We start from the raw sequence: 17385 nt of genomic DNA on the forward strand, positions 1-17385 counted from the left end.
TTGTCTTCTCCCTGCTTAACAAGAGAAAATGAAAGAGGAAATATTGGGTTCATCTCATCCTTAAATTGCGGAGAGAGGAAGGAGATCAGCTCTTTATATTATCCCCACACATTCAACATTTACTTCAGGATGTCCACGGCTCAGTTTTGTTCTTTGCTAGCGATACTGGAAGCACATATTAAATAGAAGACCACCAGTTTCTGTCAGTTGATCTTGAACAGAGACTGGCAGCTGGTCTAAGGGATGGAGGCACAGACAGACACATGTTATCAGGCACACACACACACCTTTTGCTTGTACGGCAGCCCCGAATTGCCAAACACCTCTTAAAATTCCTTTTCAGATACAAAAATGGAAAAAAACGAACCTGATTGAATTTTTTGGGATTTAAATGTAAAGTTTTGGAGGCAGTGGGTCAATACAATTGATGTAACATTAGGTCACATGAATGTTTTAATGTGCGAATATCATGGACAGTTTTTGGATTCAGTGTGCATTAACCTTTTTTGACTAGTTTTAATTATGAATTTTATTTACACAATTTTGACCTATTTTAAATTTTCATTTTAAAAGGGAACAATTACACCCCTTTTCACAAGATGCGTCTCTGCTGTCTCTAGAGTGTGTGTGATGTGATAATAATAGCACACTAATAATGTTTTCTAACTCTCTGAAACTGACCTTTTTAGGCTTTGATCCTAATTGTGGCGTTTTGGTGACTGTCGCTTTAAATGCAAATGAGATTCTGTTCTTTTCAGAAGAGGGCGGAGCTACAGATGGCTGTGATTCTAAAACAAGACTAATGTACTACGCTAATGAGGCAGATATCCCTCATTAAACACTTATAAAAGGGATTTTTGCATAATAGTTCCCCTTTAAATCTCACAGTTTTGACTCTTTGGGAATTTCGATTTTTTTTTTTCATTTTTGTAATCTGTGCTTTTATGAATTCTGAGTTTACATTTCAACATTTTCACCGAATTTTGAATTTTTGCATCTCACAATTCAGTTTAAATCATACAATATTCTCAATTCAGAGTTTACAATTTACACACAGAATTCCTGACTTTTTTCAGATTTATGCATGTATATCTTGCAAATATTACTTTTTTTTTTAGATCTCAATTACGGCTATTTTTGCATTTATTTGTGCACTTCTGAAATAAAAATATTAAATTCAGTTTTTAAATGTAAAAAAATAATACTAAAATACTAAACTAAAATACATTTTTTCCTAACAATTTCACGAGTCAGACTTGCATTTTATATATATTTTTTATATATATATTTATATATATATTTTTTCCAATCATCCTGAAATCCAAATGGACAATATTTGCTTTCTTAAAACACATTCTTGGTATTAGAGTGCAAGTAAAATATGAAACGCAAAATTTGATTAAAACAATAAAACATTCTTCACCTTTCCTCACCTTTAAAAATTATCAGTCTCTATTTTTTGTAAAAATAAAAGTAAATTTTCCCCTCATTGAATAAAATTGTGGATGTACGCTTGTAAAATGTGTTGTGGTTGTCATTTCCCATTCATTTTAAAGCCGTGTACAGTAGTGTAGTTTGTCTTACGTGGCCTCGGGGTCGTATTCAGCCCAGATCTTCTTAAACTCGTCTAAATGTTGTGGACCCAGAATCGACCAATCGCGGGTCAGATAGTCAAAGTTGTCCATGATCACAGCGACAAACAAGTTTATGATCTGCAGGTGAGCACATTCAGCATTCAAGATTACTTTTGTGTACAATAACATTTGTAGTCAGTAATGAAATTTGTTAGATTACACATTTATGCTAATGTGATCTATCTACCTTTGGATTACATTTAGATTACTTTTAGGCTAGTGTAATTTGACTATTTTTAGAATGCATTTGGATTACTTTATGGTAGTGTAATCTGACTACTTTTGGATTGCATTTAGATTACTTTCATAGTATTGTAATCTGCCTACTTTTAAATTACATTTAGGTTACCTTTCTGGTAGTGTAATCTGACCTACCTTTGGATTACATTTAGATTACTTTTCTGGTAGTGCAATCGGACTACTTTTGGATTATATTTAGAGTACCTTTATGGTAGAGTAATCTGACCTACTTTTGGATTACATTTAGATTACTTTTATTGTAGTGTAATCTGACTATTTTTGGATTACATTTAGATTACTTTAGTATAATTGACTACTTTTGGAATATATTTAGATTACTTTTATGGTAGCATAATCTGACTACTTTGAATTACATTTTGATTACTTTTATGGTAATGTAATCTGACTAGCTTTGAATTACATTTTGATTACTTTTATGGTAGTGTAATCTGACTACTTTTAGATTATATTTAGATTACATTTATGGTAGAGTAATCTGACCTACTTTTGGATTACATTTAGATTACTTTTATTGTAGTGTAATCTGACTATTTTTGGATTACATTTAGATTACTTTAGTATAATTGGCTACTTTTGGATTATATTTAGATTACCTTTATGGTAGAGTAATCTGACCTACTTTTGGATTACATTTAGATTACTTTAATTGTAGTGTAATCTGACTATTTTTGGATTACATTTAGATTACTTTAGTATAATTGACTACTTTTGGAATATATTTAGATTACTTTTATGGTAGCATAATCTGACTAGCTTTGAATTACATTTTGATTACTTTTATGGTAATGTAATCTGACTAGCTTTGAATTACATTTTGATTACTTTTATGGTAGTGTAATCTGACTACTTTTGGATTATATTTAGATTACATTTATGGTAGAGTAATCTGACTTACTTTTGGATTACATTTAGATTACTTTTATTGTAGTGTAATCTGACTATTTTTGGATTACATTTAGATTACTTTAGTATAATTGGCTACTTTTGGATTACATTTAGATTACTTTATCATAGAGTAATTTGACTCCATTTGGATTACATTTAGATTACTTTTATCATAGTATTATCTGACTACTTTTGGATTACATTTAGATTACTTTTATGTTAGTGTAATCTACTTGATTTCTGGATCTTCATTATGTAATCCAGATTACACATAATCCATTATTACCCAGCATCTGTACATGTGTAAAACGATACTCACTAGAAAAGCACAGAGCATGTAAAAGCTCATGAAGTACAGGATGGCGAATCCAGATCCGCATGTGTACTCCTCTCCGGGCAGATATTCTGATTTTGGGTCACAGCGCTGACCGTATAAACAACCCAACATGATCTCATGCCAGCCCTCACCTGTGGCACACCTATAAACACACACCAGACTTTACTGCACTGTAAAAAGCTAAAACATCAACAGATTAAACCTAAAAAACAAATGTAGTTTTCATTAATAAATTAAGTTGAAGAAATATCATTCTTTTAGGTGTAACAAGCTGAAGTAACATGTTTAAGTTGATCCAGTTTTATTTTTTTAAGTGTAGAGTTGCATCAATCGATGGGAAAGAAATCTGAATTGTACTTTATTGTGCCAAATGCGCATTCGTATGGTATTTAAAAACTGGTATTTTTTCTTAATTACTAAATTCAGCTGATTTCTTTTCTAGACTTGCATACATTTTTATAAAGTTGTGGCATTTTACTCTTGTGGTTTGAATCTTGTGATGTTTTTAAGACTAAATATAAAAAGACTTGCAATAAATGCTGTCATAATTAGAAAAGACATCATCAGACCACAGCTATAACAATAAGGATGTAGAGAAATTATATAATAACTTAATCACTTTTTTAACACTGTTATAGGCGCCACCTACTGGAAATCATTGAATTTGCACCTTTGTTCAGTCTGTCTACTGTTTTTGTTTCATACAGGTTATGTAGCAGAATTTCACAAAGCTAAAGTCAAATCATTTATGTTTTTAGTTACGTTTAGAAATTATGTAAAAGTGTTTAATAAAAAATAGCAATTAATAAAAACATACCAAAAGTTTCTGATACTTATTGGAATCAACCATTTTGTTGGTATAAAAAAATTTGCCATGATACATCATGATCGATGCATCTTTACAAACTTTCTTATTAACGAATTTATTAAAGTGTTCGCACTTCTATGGTAGAGTGTTCTGACAAGTTTTGGATTACATTTAGATTACTTTTATAGTAACATAATTGGACAACTTTTGGATTAAATTTAGATTACTTTTATGATGGTGTAATCTGACTACTTTTGGATTATATTTAGATTACTTTTATGCTAGTGCAATCTGACTACTTTTGGATTACATTTAGATTACTTTTACAATAGCGTAATCAGACTATTCGATTACATTTAGATTACTTTTACGATAGCGTAATCAGACTATTCGATTACATTTAGATTACTTTTACGATAGCGTAATCTGACTACTTTTGGATTACACTTAGATTACTTTTAAGGTAGCCATAATCTGACTACTTTTGGATTAAATTAGGATTACTTTTATGGTAGTGTAATCTGACTACTTTTGGATTACATTTAGATTACCTTTATGGTAATGTAGTCAGACTATTTTTGGATTACATTTAGATTACTTTGATGATACATCATGATTGGTGCATCTCCAGTCTTTGCAAACGTTCTTATAAATGAATTCAGCAAAGCGTTTGCACTTCATACCGGAACAGCAGTAAAACGGCTTGAGGAAATGTCTGGAAGTTGTTGTTACGGTTGATTATGGTGCCATCTAGTAACGCAATTTTGCCAAACACCTGACAGAAGAAGACAGCCATGTTATTATGTAGTGTAACATTGAATAAATCATAATTATTGTGCATATTTTACCTGCATCCCAATGACGGCGTATATGAAGAAGAGCATAACGATGAGGAGAGCCACGTATGGCAAAGCCTGAAAAACACACCAGCTTTTAAAATACATTTCAATCATGCGCATTTCCTTAAAATTAGACATTTTCCTCCTTAGCATTCGTCAGTATATTCATATAATCAATATAACATGAATAATAGCAGTTTATTAGATCATTTTTCTATTAAAAGTGTATAGGGTCACTACTGACCTGAGATATATATAATGAATATATATAACGAATCCTAATCAATCTTAATGACGTTATAGCCAAATCCGCATCATTTGATGAAGTTTGCATCATTTATTCAGTCATATTTTTGTTTATTTCTGTGAAGCAACTTTATAAAGAACTAAAATATATAAAGTTGAGTTGCCGATCAGTCCCTCAGCACAGTTTAAGACATCTCCTTTATATAATAAAGACGCAACAGTTTATTTAACCTGGAATGATTTGATGAAGGTCCACAGCAGGTTACGAATGCCTTCAAAGCGGTTGAGGAGTTTCACCAAACGCATGACGCGGAAGAGCCGGAAGAGTGTGATGGAAACACTCATATTCTCCGAGTCCTGACGAACAAACAGTGTGATAAACACCAGTGTAGATGCTTTTATTAATGTGAAAACTTTTATTAAGTCTCCACTTACTGCTATAGCCTGCATTGGATTCACTTCCTGAAAGCAAAGAGAGTATACAGTTGAAGTCACAATTATTCTTTCTCAAATATTTCCCAAATGATGTTGACCAGATTCAGGAATTTCTCACAGTATTTCCTCTAATATTTGTTCTTCTGGAGAAAGTCTTATTTGATTATTTCAGCTTGAATAAAGCAGTTTTTAATAGTTTTAAAGCCATTTTAAGGTCAATATTATTAGCCCCCTTCAGCAATATTAGTGTTGGATTGTCTCCAGAACAAACCACTGTTATACAATGACTTGCCTAATTACCCTAACTTTACCCTAATTACCCTAGTGAAGCCTTTAAATGTCACTTTAAGCTGAATACTAGTGTCTTGAAGAATATCTAGGTGAATAATTCTGTCTTCAACTGTATGTTTGCAATTAATTATTTATAAATACACTTTTTTGTAACTAAACAGGCAAAGATGCTTAATAAATATGTAAAAGAGCATTAATGTGTGTGTATATTTACAGAGCAGCCGGTGAGGCAGTAGAGTCCGCCCTGAGCAGCGAGAGCCGTCTGGAGGAACACAAAATACAGAAAAGAGGAATAAATACACCCATCGGGAGTCACTGAGGACAGTAGAACAGGTAAAGTCCACTATTTTTTACTGTACTTATGAAAAAGTTTGTGAAACTTACGTCAATTTCACTGAGTATTACGTCAACAATACTGCCGACCACGATTACGAAATCAAAGACGTTCCAAGGGTCTCCGAAGTACCCCTACGAGAGAACGATTTAGGGCTGTATCTGTGCAGTGTGTACTTTTATATACATATATACACACACACACACACACACACACAAAAACATGTATATACTTATATATTTACAAATTTACATATATATTTGTATTTATATTATTGCTTTTAAAAATTAAACACAATCAATTATAAAATAAAGTTTTTGTATATATTTTTTCTTAACTATTTCAACACATATAGTTAAAATATTTACATATATATTTGTGTGTATGTATGTATATATGTGTATATATACATACAGTATATATGTATGTGTGTGTGTATGTGTATATATATGTATATATATATATATATATATATATATATATATATATATATATATATATATATATATATATATATATATATATATATATACATATATATATATATATATATATATACATATATACTCACACACACACATACACAAATAACAAAAACAAATATATAGGAAGCATGTACATTTCTATATCAGTTAAAATATCTAAATGTTTTATATATAAGTATAAACACATTTTCTGGGATATATGCACCTGCATTTATAAACATAATTATATACAGTACACAGAAATATTATGCAAATGCAAACTTGTGTTTATCGTTTACGTCACTGTTCAGCAGCTAATCATGTCAGAAATATCAGAGGTGTTTTCAGAAGTTGTGTCTCACCTTTGCTTTGAATGCGCCAAGTTTGAGGATCATTTCCACCGTGAACAGTACAGTGAAGATGACGTTCAGCTTGTCTGCCAGATCAGTGATGTGATCGGACTGCTTACAGTGCTGAAGGACGGATAGATTACAGATTCATTGCATAAAATGACTTTAATTTCTATATTTGTACCTTGTACCTGTTATTGCAACCCTTAAGACTTCTTTAAGACCTTTAACTAAAGATTTCAGGTGAGTTTAAAGCATTCGGTCACAAGATATCATAACATTACAAAGATTACAATAACAAAGATGAACTGTTTTAATTTAATTGCTTATATAATGAAGACTATACCCTGATATTTTACATTTAATTGTTAGATTTCTATACCTGACTGCTGTTAGACACCATTGAAATTTAAATTCATTGTTTATTTCATTTGTATCGTTGCTCTATTGAATGTATCTACGCTCGTAAGTTGTTTTATTATATTTTATGCAGCTGCAATGCCCCTCAAATCATCCAAATCAAGCTGAAATAGCAATTCTTTATAAATAAGCCACTGGAGCCCTTCCACATTTGCATGTTTCTTAGCAGCAGAGGTGTTCATAATGTGGAAACTCAGTGCGCAGTGAATGGGAGAGTTCAACAAATCATTACTTTACAATCCTGTTTGCTGAAATATTGACAGAAAAACTCCACGATGGTGTTATCAAGACCTTCAGAAAAAGGAAAACAATAGTGTAAGACCGAGAGCAGCTGCCAGAGGAGAGAATCATGTCAGATTTACTGTCCTTCCCACACACACACTGCATTTGTCACAATCACCAGCGATCTAATCCTGGCAGATCGCTGGTAAACACACAGATCACCCACAGACTACAAATCTGCCATTACATGGACTAGAAATTCCAGTCATGCACCGCTTACCCACACCTGTTCCTGATTCCGCTGATCAGCCAGAGGATCATTAAGGACTGATTACAAGGACTATATACACAGCACACGCACACACACATCATTGCTGAGTCTTGTAAACTGAATTGTGAACATTGCGACGTGTTTTCCTTTGCTATGTTTTGACCCTCACCTTGTTTGTTTGTTTATTTACGTTGCCTGCTGCCTGCCTTTTGACCATTTGCCTGTTTATTGACCATGACTTTGACCTGATCAATTTACCCCTGTGTTGACCGTTGCTTGCCTGACTATTCCTAATAAACCTGCATTTGGATCCGCACCTCCTTTGCCAGCGTCCACTTCACATTACAGCATTACACACATCTCACACAAGCGCTCATTTGTCTTTTTGTCATTTGTTGCAAAGATATTTATTAAAAAAATAAAAATCTAAATATTAAAAACCTTCAAGGATTTAAGATGACGGTTAAACACATCATAACAGTCTTGTGGAAAGGCTCCGTTGAACGGATTTGTACTAATTGTACTCGCAATGGTGCAAATTAAATCTCGCAATGCTTCATTGTTTCCAGTATGGTGCGGCTCTTAAATGTACGGCTGTATTTTCATACCTGCATCCCGAGACACATGGTGTTGAGCATGATGAGGAGGAACATCAGGTACTCGAAGTAGCAGGAGGTGACGATGTACCAGACCTGGTACTGATAGGGGTTTTTGGGGATGTAGCACCTCAGGGGTCGAGCTTTGAGGGCGTACTGGACACACTGACGCTAGCCAAGACCACAGAACAGCACATTATACAGCATTTGGTTTAAAATACACCATTTTCATTTAAAAGAAGACCTATTCTGCCCCTTTTTAAGATGTAAAATGCGTCTCTTCTGTCTCTAGAGTGTGTGTGTTTGAGTTTGAGCTGAGAATAGCACACAGATAATGTTCTCCAGCTCTCTGAAACTGACCCTTTCAGGCTTTGATCCTAATTGTGGTGTTTTGGTGACTGTCGCTTTAAATGCAAATGAGATTGTGCTCCTTTTAAAAGAGGGCGGAGCTACAGATGCATATGCATAAGCATAGTGACAGATGTAAAACTGCAGAGTGTATGTTGTCAGTGCTGGTCAGGTGTGCATCTGTGCTTCTGTCAGTCTATGTCCCTCCTGTCGCTGTTCATCTAGAACTCCACATCTGTAATCCTCTTAGTCTATGCTGACATTATCTTCAGCAGCTCAAACACTCTAATGGCTAATGGACAGACGGCTGCTTCTCACTCAGGGCTGCTGTTTAAGCTAATGATGGAGAGAAATGCTTGACAAAACGTTACACGCTCACCAGCAATAAATATTCTGGCTTTCAGATTTTGATATTATTATTTATTTTAAGAGCTGCCGAGTCTGTTTAAATTGGGATGCATATATTTCTCATCCTGTAAATCGTGGCTCATGATAGGTAAGACGCAGCACAGTATTGTAATGGATTACCTGGTTTTTGTCCAGTTCGCAGTTCTTGTACTCCTGCTCGCCCTGTTCCTGGAAGGTGACGATGACGAAGCCCACAAAGATGTTCATCATGAAGAAGGCGATGAGGATCAGGTAGACGATGAAGAAGATGGAAATCTCGATGTGGTTGTTGTAAACAGGGCCCATGTTTTCCAGATTCGAGTCGATGGCTTTGTAGAGCAAGCTGCGGGTACAGGTACAGTTAGGAGACTATATATGTGTACAAGACACTAGTATTCAGCTTAAAGTGACATTTAAAGGCTTCACTAGGGTAATTAGGGTAAAGTTAGGGTAATCAGGCAAGTCATTGTAGAACAGTGGTTTGTTCTGAAGACACTCGAAAAAAAATTAGCTTAAAGGGGCTAATAATATTGACCTTAAAATGTTGTTTAAAAAATTTTAATCTGCTTTTATTCTAGCCAAAATAAAACAACAATAATAATACATTTTATTTAAAGCCGCCTTTCATGACACTCAAGGTCACCGTAAAGGACAGCTAGAACAATCAGTTCAAATAAAAACACAATAAAAGTCAATAAAATGCAAAATAAACTTTTATAAAACAACATAAAATACCCGGAGAGCAGCGGCAGCATTGACGTGCCAGCGTTCACTCTACCTGAAGGCCTACAATAACCATGCTATCCGAACCGTGCCCAGGCCTGTTTTCAAATAAGACTTTCTCCAGAAGAACAAATATTATCAGACATACTGTGAAAATGTCCTTGCTCTGTTAAACATCATTTGGGAAATATGTGTATAATATAATATATATGCACAATATTATATTTGTGCATATACATTAGTCAGTACTGAAGCCAAATCTGGAGCTCATCTAACAAAATAACTCACGATAACGCTCCAAAAACTAGTACAGCCAAATTTATATGGGATAGAAAAATAATAAATACAAATTTTAAAAACAGAGGAAAAATCAAGAGAAGAAATTTTTTAGGTTGTCATTTTTGCAATATTTTGCTTGAATTTAATTGTACTATCTTTCCATTTCTAAAGATGTTCAGTAACTAAGATGTTATTTTATTAAATATACCTGTTTAATAAATCTGTTTTGTTTAAATGCACTAAAATCCATTGTTTTATATTCACTGAGAAATGGATAAACATATTCATTTTCAAAATAGGCTGTACTCAATTATGCTGAGCACAAATAATTTAGAACGTTATGCAGATGCACTCCCATACAAATCATCCCAATCTGTGTGAATCAATTATGAATTCTTTCCAAATGCAGTCGTCTTGCGAAATTATGTTTCTATCGCAATATATATTGCAGAAATCTAAACATTGCAAGGTCAGTTTCTCCAATATCATACAGCCCTACCTCATACAATAATATATCTAATAAAATACAGAAAACATGACTTTACAAACAGCACTGCAGATAAATTATAGCAAAATTAATAGCAAAATTATAGCAAAATTAGCAAAATAGGAAAATTGTCATATTATTTAATAATATTTCTGAAATGGATATAAAAATTGAACAGATATATATATATACAGTTGAAGTCAGAATTATTAGCCCCCCTTTGAATTTTCTTTTTTAAATAATACCCAAATTATGTTTAACAGAGCATGGAAATGTTCACAGTATGTCTGATAATATTTTTTCTTCTGGAGAAAGTCTTATTTGTTTTATTTCAGCTAGAATAAAAGCAGTTTTAAATTTTTTAAACACAATTTTAAGGTCAAAATTATTAGCCCCATTAAGCTATATATTTTTCTATAGTCTATAGAACAAACCATCATTATACAATAACTTGCCGAATTACCCTAACCCCCCTAATTAACCTAATTACCCTAGTGAAGCCTTTAAATGTCACTTTAAGCTGTGTAGAAGTATCTTGAAGAATATCTAGTCTAATATTATTTACTGTCATCATGGCAAAGATAAAATAAATCAATTATTAGAGATGAGTTATTAAAAGTATTATGATTAGAAATGTGCTGAAAAAAATCTGCTCTGTTAAACAGAAATTGGGGGAAAAAAATAAACAGGGGGGCTAATAATTCTGACTTAAGCTGTATGTAAATAAATAAACTCAATGACTGGTTAAAAAAGTATGCGCTGCAAAAAAATGTTGTTTCTAGACCAAATATCTAAAAATTACAGTGGCTGAGAGAGCTTAACGCACTGCAGTTTAAGAAAGCACATGCGATTACAAAAAACACCAGCAAATAAAGAAACGATCTTCATCAATTTGACAGCACACGTGTTGCAAATTGGTCACAACACAAACAACCGAAGAAACACGCAGCAAATTGGTCACAACACAAACAATTGAAGAAACGCGCAGCAAATTGGTCACAACACTTGCAGATATATATATAACACAATGCAAATGTTTCAAGGGGACCCAAAACCATGACGGGACCTGCTTAGATATGTTATTATGCTGTGAATGTTGCACAGGGAAGTGATTGGTGGTCTTTGAAAGGTGAGTTGTTTTTCGTTTATTTTAATAACCTGATTATACGACATAATAACACAGCTTTCTTAAATTCCAGCACGTTAAGCTCTCTCGGCCATCGCAAAAATTCTTAAACCAAGAAGCAATTTCTTGTGAAATAACGAGTCAAAATGAAGTGAGTTTTGACTTTAAGCTAGAAAAATAATCTGCCAATGGGGGAAGAGAAATAATCGTGTGTTTCCTTTGGACAGAAGATTATTTTAGGCAGATTTCTTTGCGCTCAGATTCCTCGTGGGCCTACTAATCACATTACATTTGTAACTAACTGACCGGAAGCACAGTGTTAATTAAATACGTACTCCGGCCATCCCTCGAATGTGGACACGGTGAAGAGAGCCAGCATGCCGTTCAGAACGTTGTCAAAGTTCAGGTCGCTGTTCATCCACAAGCGTTGACTGACCACCATATCATGAAGAGCGTCTTCCTGATGTTGAATGAACGTTCCCCTGAGAGCATCACCAAAGCACAGGAGAATAATGGACATTTGGAGACTTTAACGTTGTGGAGATTAAGACAAAATACAATGAAGGTTCAACCATACTGGCATTCCTCTGCCGTCATTTTCAGCGGGTCTGTGCAGTATAGGAATTTCCCCTGCCAAACACAAACAAAACAACACATTAAAGGGTTGGTTCACACAAAAATGATCAATTCAGTTATTAATTCTTCTCCCTAATGTCGTGTCAATCCCCTGAGAGCTTCGCTCATCGTCAAAAAGAAGATATTTTAGATGAAATCCTGAAGCTCTCTCATCCTCCAAAGACAGCAAGGGTCCCGAGATGCTCAAAGTCCAGAAAAGACCAAAACAGCCTCAACACATTCAGTGTGTCAGCTGTAATTATACCAACCCAGGCTCATTCTGAAAACGTAGTCCCGAGGACGTTTCTGGAGACCACGAAATATGTACCAGGAGGTACGTATTTTTGCAGTTTTTGGTTTTCGCGAATCCGCGAGAGGCTGCTGTTTGCGCCTTTTTGGCTTCTCGGACGTCTCCCGCGAGTTCCGTTCGCGCCCTCGTTGTTCTCGCGTAAACCCACCAGAGGCCGCTGTCGAACGAACGTCTGTCTGTCCGACTGGCTGGCTCCTCCTTCCCTGAACCCAATCGATTTTACAGATTGACCCGCCCGCCCTAAACCCAACCAACGATTTACAAAAGCAGTCCAGAAAAAGAAAAGCCACTTTTTTTTTCCCACGTTTTCGGATTTTAACACACTCTCACCCTGTTATGAACCTCTTCGCTTTATTTCTTGGATTCTGTTTAAGTCTTAGCTGATTTATGGAACCGCTCTGGACAAACTGGTTGCGGCGGAAAAGCCCTCCACACGAAGGTAAGCAGTCAGCCGGCGAGCACTAAAAGGATCGGCGTCACACCGCCCTGTAGTGTTCGCTTAAAAAACTAAATGCAGCCATACGTACCTCCGGCTACATAATTCACAGTCTCCAGAAACGTCCACGGGACTACGTTTTCAGAATGAGCCTGGGTTGAATTACACAGTTAGATTTTGCTGTGTTTGGCGTAACCGTTCTTGGGTGACTCGCCAATGTATAACCAAAGTTCTTATGGGGAGAAGGCTTTATTGAAGACAGTGAGTAGTGCATCGATGTTAACCCATCGGTCTTCATTTAACTTAACCCAAAGTACTGTCTGTGAGACACTGACTTACTACTTCATAACAAAATGAAATGACCCCCCCCCCCCTTTTCAGATGCAGATACTTGTTTGCATATGAATCAAGCCCTACAACACTATCAATACCAATCTATCTTGAACAACTTTACGTGGTAAAAAACGTCCCTGTTCATCCGCATCAGATTACGATGCACATTTACTATGAGCAATACAACATTTGGCTCCAGTTTACTTTAAAGGGGACATGTTATACAAAAATCACTTTTATGTGTGGTTTATATCCAGTTGTGTGTCAGCAGTGTGTGAATATCTTCAGCCTCAAATGATCAACATGTATTACCTGCGTTGTTTCTAATCAGACTTGATCAAAACAGTCTGCAGGAACACTTTGATTGACATTCTCCCTTTGTACGTGCCATCAGAGGGGGAAAGCCCCGCCCACTAGTGCCCATCTCTCCCTCATAAGCATAAACAGCAGTCCTGAGTGAGAAGCAGCCGTCTGTCCATTAGCCATTAGAGTGTTTGAGCTGCTGAAGATAATGTCAGCATAGACTAAGAGGATTATAGATGTGGAGTCTTTGGTCTTTTTCTGGACTCGGGACCCTTGCTGTCTATTAAGGATGACAGAGCTCCAGGATTTCATCTAAACTATCTTCATTTGTGTTCAGAAGAACGAAGGTCTCGGGGAGTTAAAATAACATGAGGGAGAGTAATTAATAACAGAATATTCATTATTTTGTTGAACTAATTCTTTAGGTGCAGATACAAGTAAGTTGAAGTGTCTGTGTGACCTCCCTGACCTTGAAAAGTTGGACGCCGATGCAGGCGAACATGAAATCCAGGAGCATGGTGACTAAAACAATGTTGCCGATGGTCTTGATGGCCACGAACACACACTGGACCACATGCTGAGTGAAAGCAGAGACAGAAATGGATGAACAGAGGATTAACATTTCTGTTGTAGCAATCCTTATATGTAAGAGAACTCACTTTGAGGCCTTTGGCTCGATTTATAGCTCTTAAAGGCCTCAATACTCTCAAGACCCTCAAGATCTTCACTACCGAGATGGCACTTGATCTGCAGGGAAATGTCAGGACTGTGGAACAGGTTGAAGTACAGTGGAACAGTACAGTACAGTATGATTTCCTACAATTAGGCTTGTGTTTCCACTATCTATGACCTTATTCTGCAATGCGCAAGTGTGCTCATTTTTGCGACTGTTTGAGAACTTCTGAATCAGTCGGAAGTGTTATTTTGGATGCAATAAATTGTAATTTATCGGAAATTGAGAAATGCAACAAAATTATAGCCCTCTTCTTTGTGTTCCCACTTCACTTGAATTGTTTGTTTGGTTTCGTCACTTCAGTTTTGGTCCTTGCGTTCTGATTGGTTGCTGAAGAACCAATCAGAATGGTCTCTTTTGTCAACGCCAGACTCTACATGTTGAATCGGGCAAAATCATACATTATTCTGGTGTACCTTTTACTTTTTGTAAGGCTTCTACACAAATACTATGAATCAGACCCCTGCTCTTTACAGAAGTGTGGCAAAAAAGTGGTACTTTTTTTTTGTTTACGGAAATAAATCCACACCATATTGTACTGTACCAAACCATACCACTCAGTGAGCCATAAGTCTGCTCTATGTGTCAACACAAGACTGGACTGTTTTGAAATCTCACTCCATTCCCATGGACAGCAGCGAGACGCCGACCACAATCAGGTCCAGGATGTTGAAGGAGTTTCGGCAGAAAGAGCCCTTGTGTAGGAACGCACCGTACGTGGTCATCTGCAAGAGACGGAGTACTCAACAACTCACAGAACACAAAACTAGCTTCGCAGAACACACACCAAACACACCATCCCCACCTTCAGCACAATCTCTGCAGTAAAGACTGAAGTGAAGACATAATCAGCGTAGGCCAGGACCTGCAGAGGACAGCATGATGTTGAAGGCAATGGCAGGTGAAGACAAAGAATATAGATATTACAATTGACCTTATTCTGCAATGCGGAAGTGCGCTTGTTTTAGTACTTCCGATTCATTTACCTATGGGAGAAATGACTAGGAATAGTAAACAGTCAAACTACTCGCTCTACAAACAGGTGTGTTTATGAGTATACATAAAAACACGAATAATATAATAAGAAAAGATCATTTTTCTAACATCAAACAGCAAAACGAGCTGTTTTTAAACATAACAATCATTGGAAGGGAACGAGAGTGCAAGTCTGGAGTCAGAAATATTCCAAAGGCTGCTCCCGCATGAACGCCAAGAACAAGGTCAATAGTTTTAAATGAGGGAAAGTGTAACAGTCAATATGGCGAATGAAGCCCCGGCTACTAGTACAGCAGCCAATCAACAATCAATATAGACTGAGGATTCTCAGACTGAGGGGAGGGGGTCGGTGCAGATGTGTGTTTAAGACAGTTTCTGCAGCTTCAATATGAATCCTCTGGGGTCGACAAATGCACTGGAATCTCAACGAATACTGAAATATATCCACATGAAGCTTGAAATCTCTAAAGCTTGAATCAAACCAACCACACTTGAAAACAAATGTATTTGGTTTTGTAATCTGTATGAAATGAACGCGAGGTACAGTCAAATGCAGATCACATGACAGTACTACTCAAACGCCCACAAACTTGTAAACAAAGGGTCGCCGTCATTTTGGGAGGAGATTTCCCATTTAGACTATGTTGGGAATTACTTCAGAGGACATGTGGGATCAGATGAGGCATTATTCAGAGGATGAGAATGTGTAACACGGCCATAAATGAGGTTGTTGTCTAATCTCGTTCCCTTCAAGTGCGCATTAGCTTGGACAACCTGAAAAAAATGCAGATTTTGTTTGATTTTAACATTTAGAAATGAAACAAGTTATGAAATTTAATGATACACTTGGCAAATAATTTTGGAGAGTTTTGATGTTTCCCCGTTCAAACAGAACGCCTGAGAGGACTTTCAAAGATGGCCGTTGAGTGACATGACTTGCCTTGATGGAACTTTGGTTGAGATGAGTGTGTTTTAGAGATCTTATACCTGGTTCCTGAAGGACATGGGGTCAATGGGATCCTCCGCAGCCAGAGAGATACTGCTGAGCAGGATGAAGAGGAGGATGATGTTGGTGAAGGTTGTGGCGTTTATGATCCGATGGCAGAGTTTGCGGAACCTGAGCAGAGAAAACCACAAGAAACTTCCACTTGGCATCGTTTTTGAAGCTGTCAGTGTCTTTACTTTATAATCCACTGGACTAAACCCAGTCACACTTCAGAAATGCACAATGCCTTTCTAGAGATATGGAGTGATTGAAAGTTTCTGGTGCAAAGAGAGATGTGTTTTACTGAAGAAGCATCCTTGTCGAAATTGACAGCAAGTGCCAAGGTAACCTAATGAACTGTATATCAGTGTGATGTAAAAGCAGGAATGTTTTTGTACTTGTTCTGTGGGCCGAAGATGAAGAAAGCACTGGCCTCCGGCATGGGCACCTCTGTCTCCTTCAGCTGCAGATCTGCCATTGGTCGAGGCCGAGGACTGAGCGGGATCTCTGGCTCCTCCTCCTCATCATCACCTGGCCAACAGGTGAAATACAAAATGTCACTGACACACACCATGTGCTAAGAACACAGCTTTATAAATAGAAATCAATAATTCATTCATTCGTTTTCCTTCGGCTTAGGCTCTATTTCAGAGGTCGCCACAGCAGAATGAACCACTAACTATTCCAGCATATGTTTTACACAGCGGATGCCCTCCAGCTGCAACCCAGTAATGGGAAAAACCCAAACACACACACACACACACACACACACACACACACACACACACACACACACACACACACACACACTACGACCAATTTAGTTCATCAATTCCCCTAAAGCGCATGTGTTTGTGTAACGGAGGACAGCTAGTAAGTGATGTGCAGGTAAACCTCACTCCTCTGACCTCTAAAGGTGCTCTAGCGACAG

General features: G+C 36.4%; 1 protein-coding gene across 1 annotated transcript in view; it reads right to left on the reverse strand.

Annotated features, from left to right (window-relative positions):
* Window positions 1-17385, reverse strand: part of LOC130216542 (dihydropyridine-sensitive L-type skeletal muscle calcium channel subunit alpha-1-like) — a 162925-nt gene that overhangs the window by 8425 nt on the left and 137115 nt on the right. Inside the window, exons 16-34 of the mRNA XM_056448439.1 lie at window positions 16853-16985; window positions 16457-16586; window positions 15279-15338; window positions 15092-15198; window positions 14400-14487; window positions 14210-14317; window positions 12321-12373; window positions 12079-12225; window positions 9270-9471; window positions 8406-8564; window positions 6897-7007; window positions 6121-6204; window positions 5951-5998; window positions 5446-5472; window positions 5242-5367; window positions 4774-4839; window positions 4609-4700; window positions 3100-3259; window positions 1585-1712 (exon numbers count right to left, since the gene is read on the reverse strand). Coding sequence (XP_056304414.1) covers window positions 1585-1712; window positions 3100-3259; window positions 4609-4700; window positions 4774-4839; window positions 5242-5367; window positions 5446-5472; window positions 5951-5998; window positions 6121-6204; window positions 6897-7007; window positions 8406-8564; window positions 9270-9471; window positions 12079-12225; window positions 12321-12373; window positions 14210-14317; window positions 14400-14487; window positions 15092-15198; window positions 15279-15338; window positions 16457-16586; window positions 16853-16985 — 2029 coding nt within the window. The remainder of the gene's footprint in view (window positions 1-1584; window positions 1713-3099; window positions 3260-4608; window positions 4701-4773; window positions 4840-5241; window positions 5368-5445; window positions 5473-5950; window positions 5999-6120; window positions 6205-6896; window positions 7008-8405; window positions 8565-9269; window positions 9472-12078; window positions 12226-12320; window positions 12374-14209; window positions 14318-14399; window positions 14488-15091; window positions 15199-15278; window positions 15339-16456; window positions 16587-16852; window positions 16986-17385) is intronic.

The sequence above is a fragment of the Danio aesculapii genome, chromosome 22, assembly GCF_903798145.1.
Source record: "Danio aesculapii chromosome 22, fDanAes4.1, whole genome shotgun sequence".
Classification (NCBI taxonomy): Eukaryota; Metazoa; Chordata; class Actinopteri; order Cypriniformes; family Danionidae; genus Danio; species Danio aesculapii.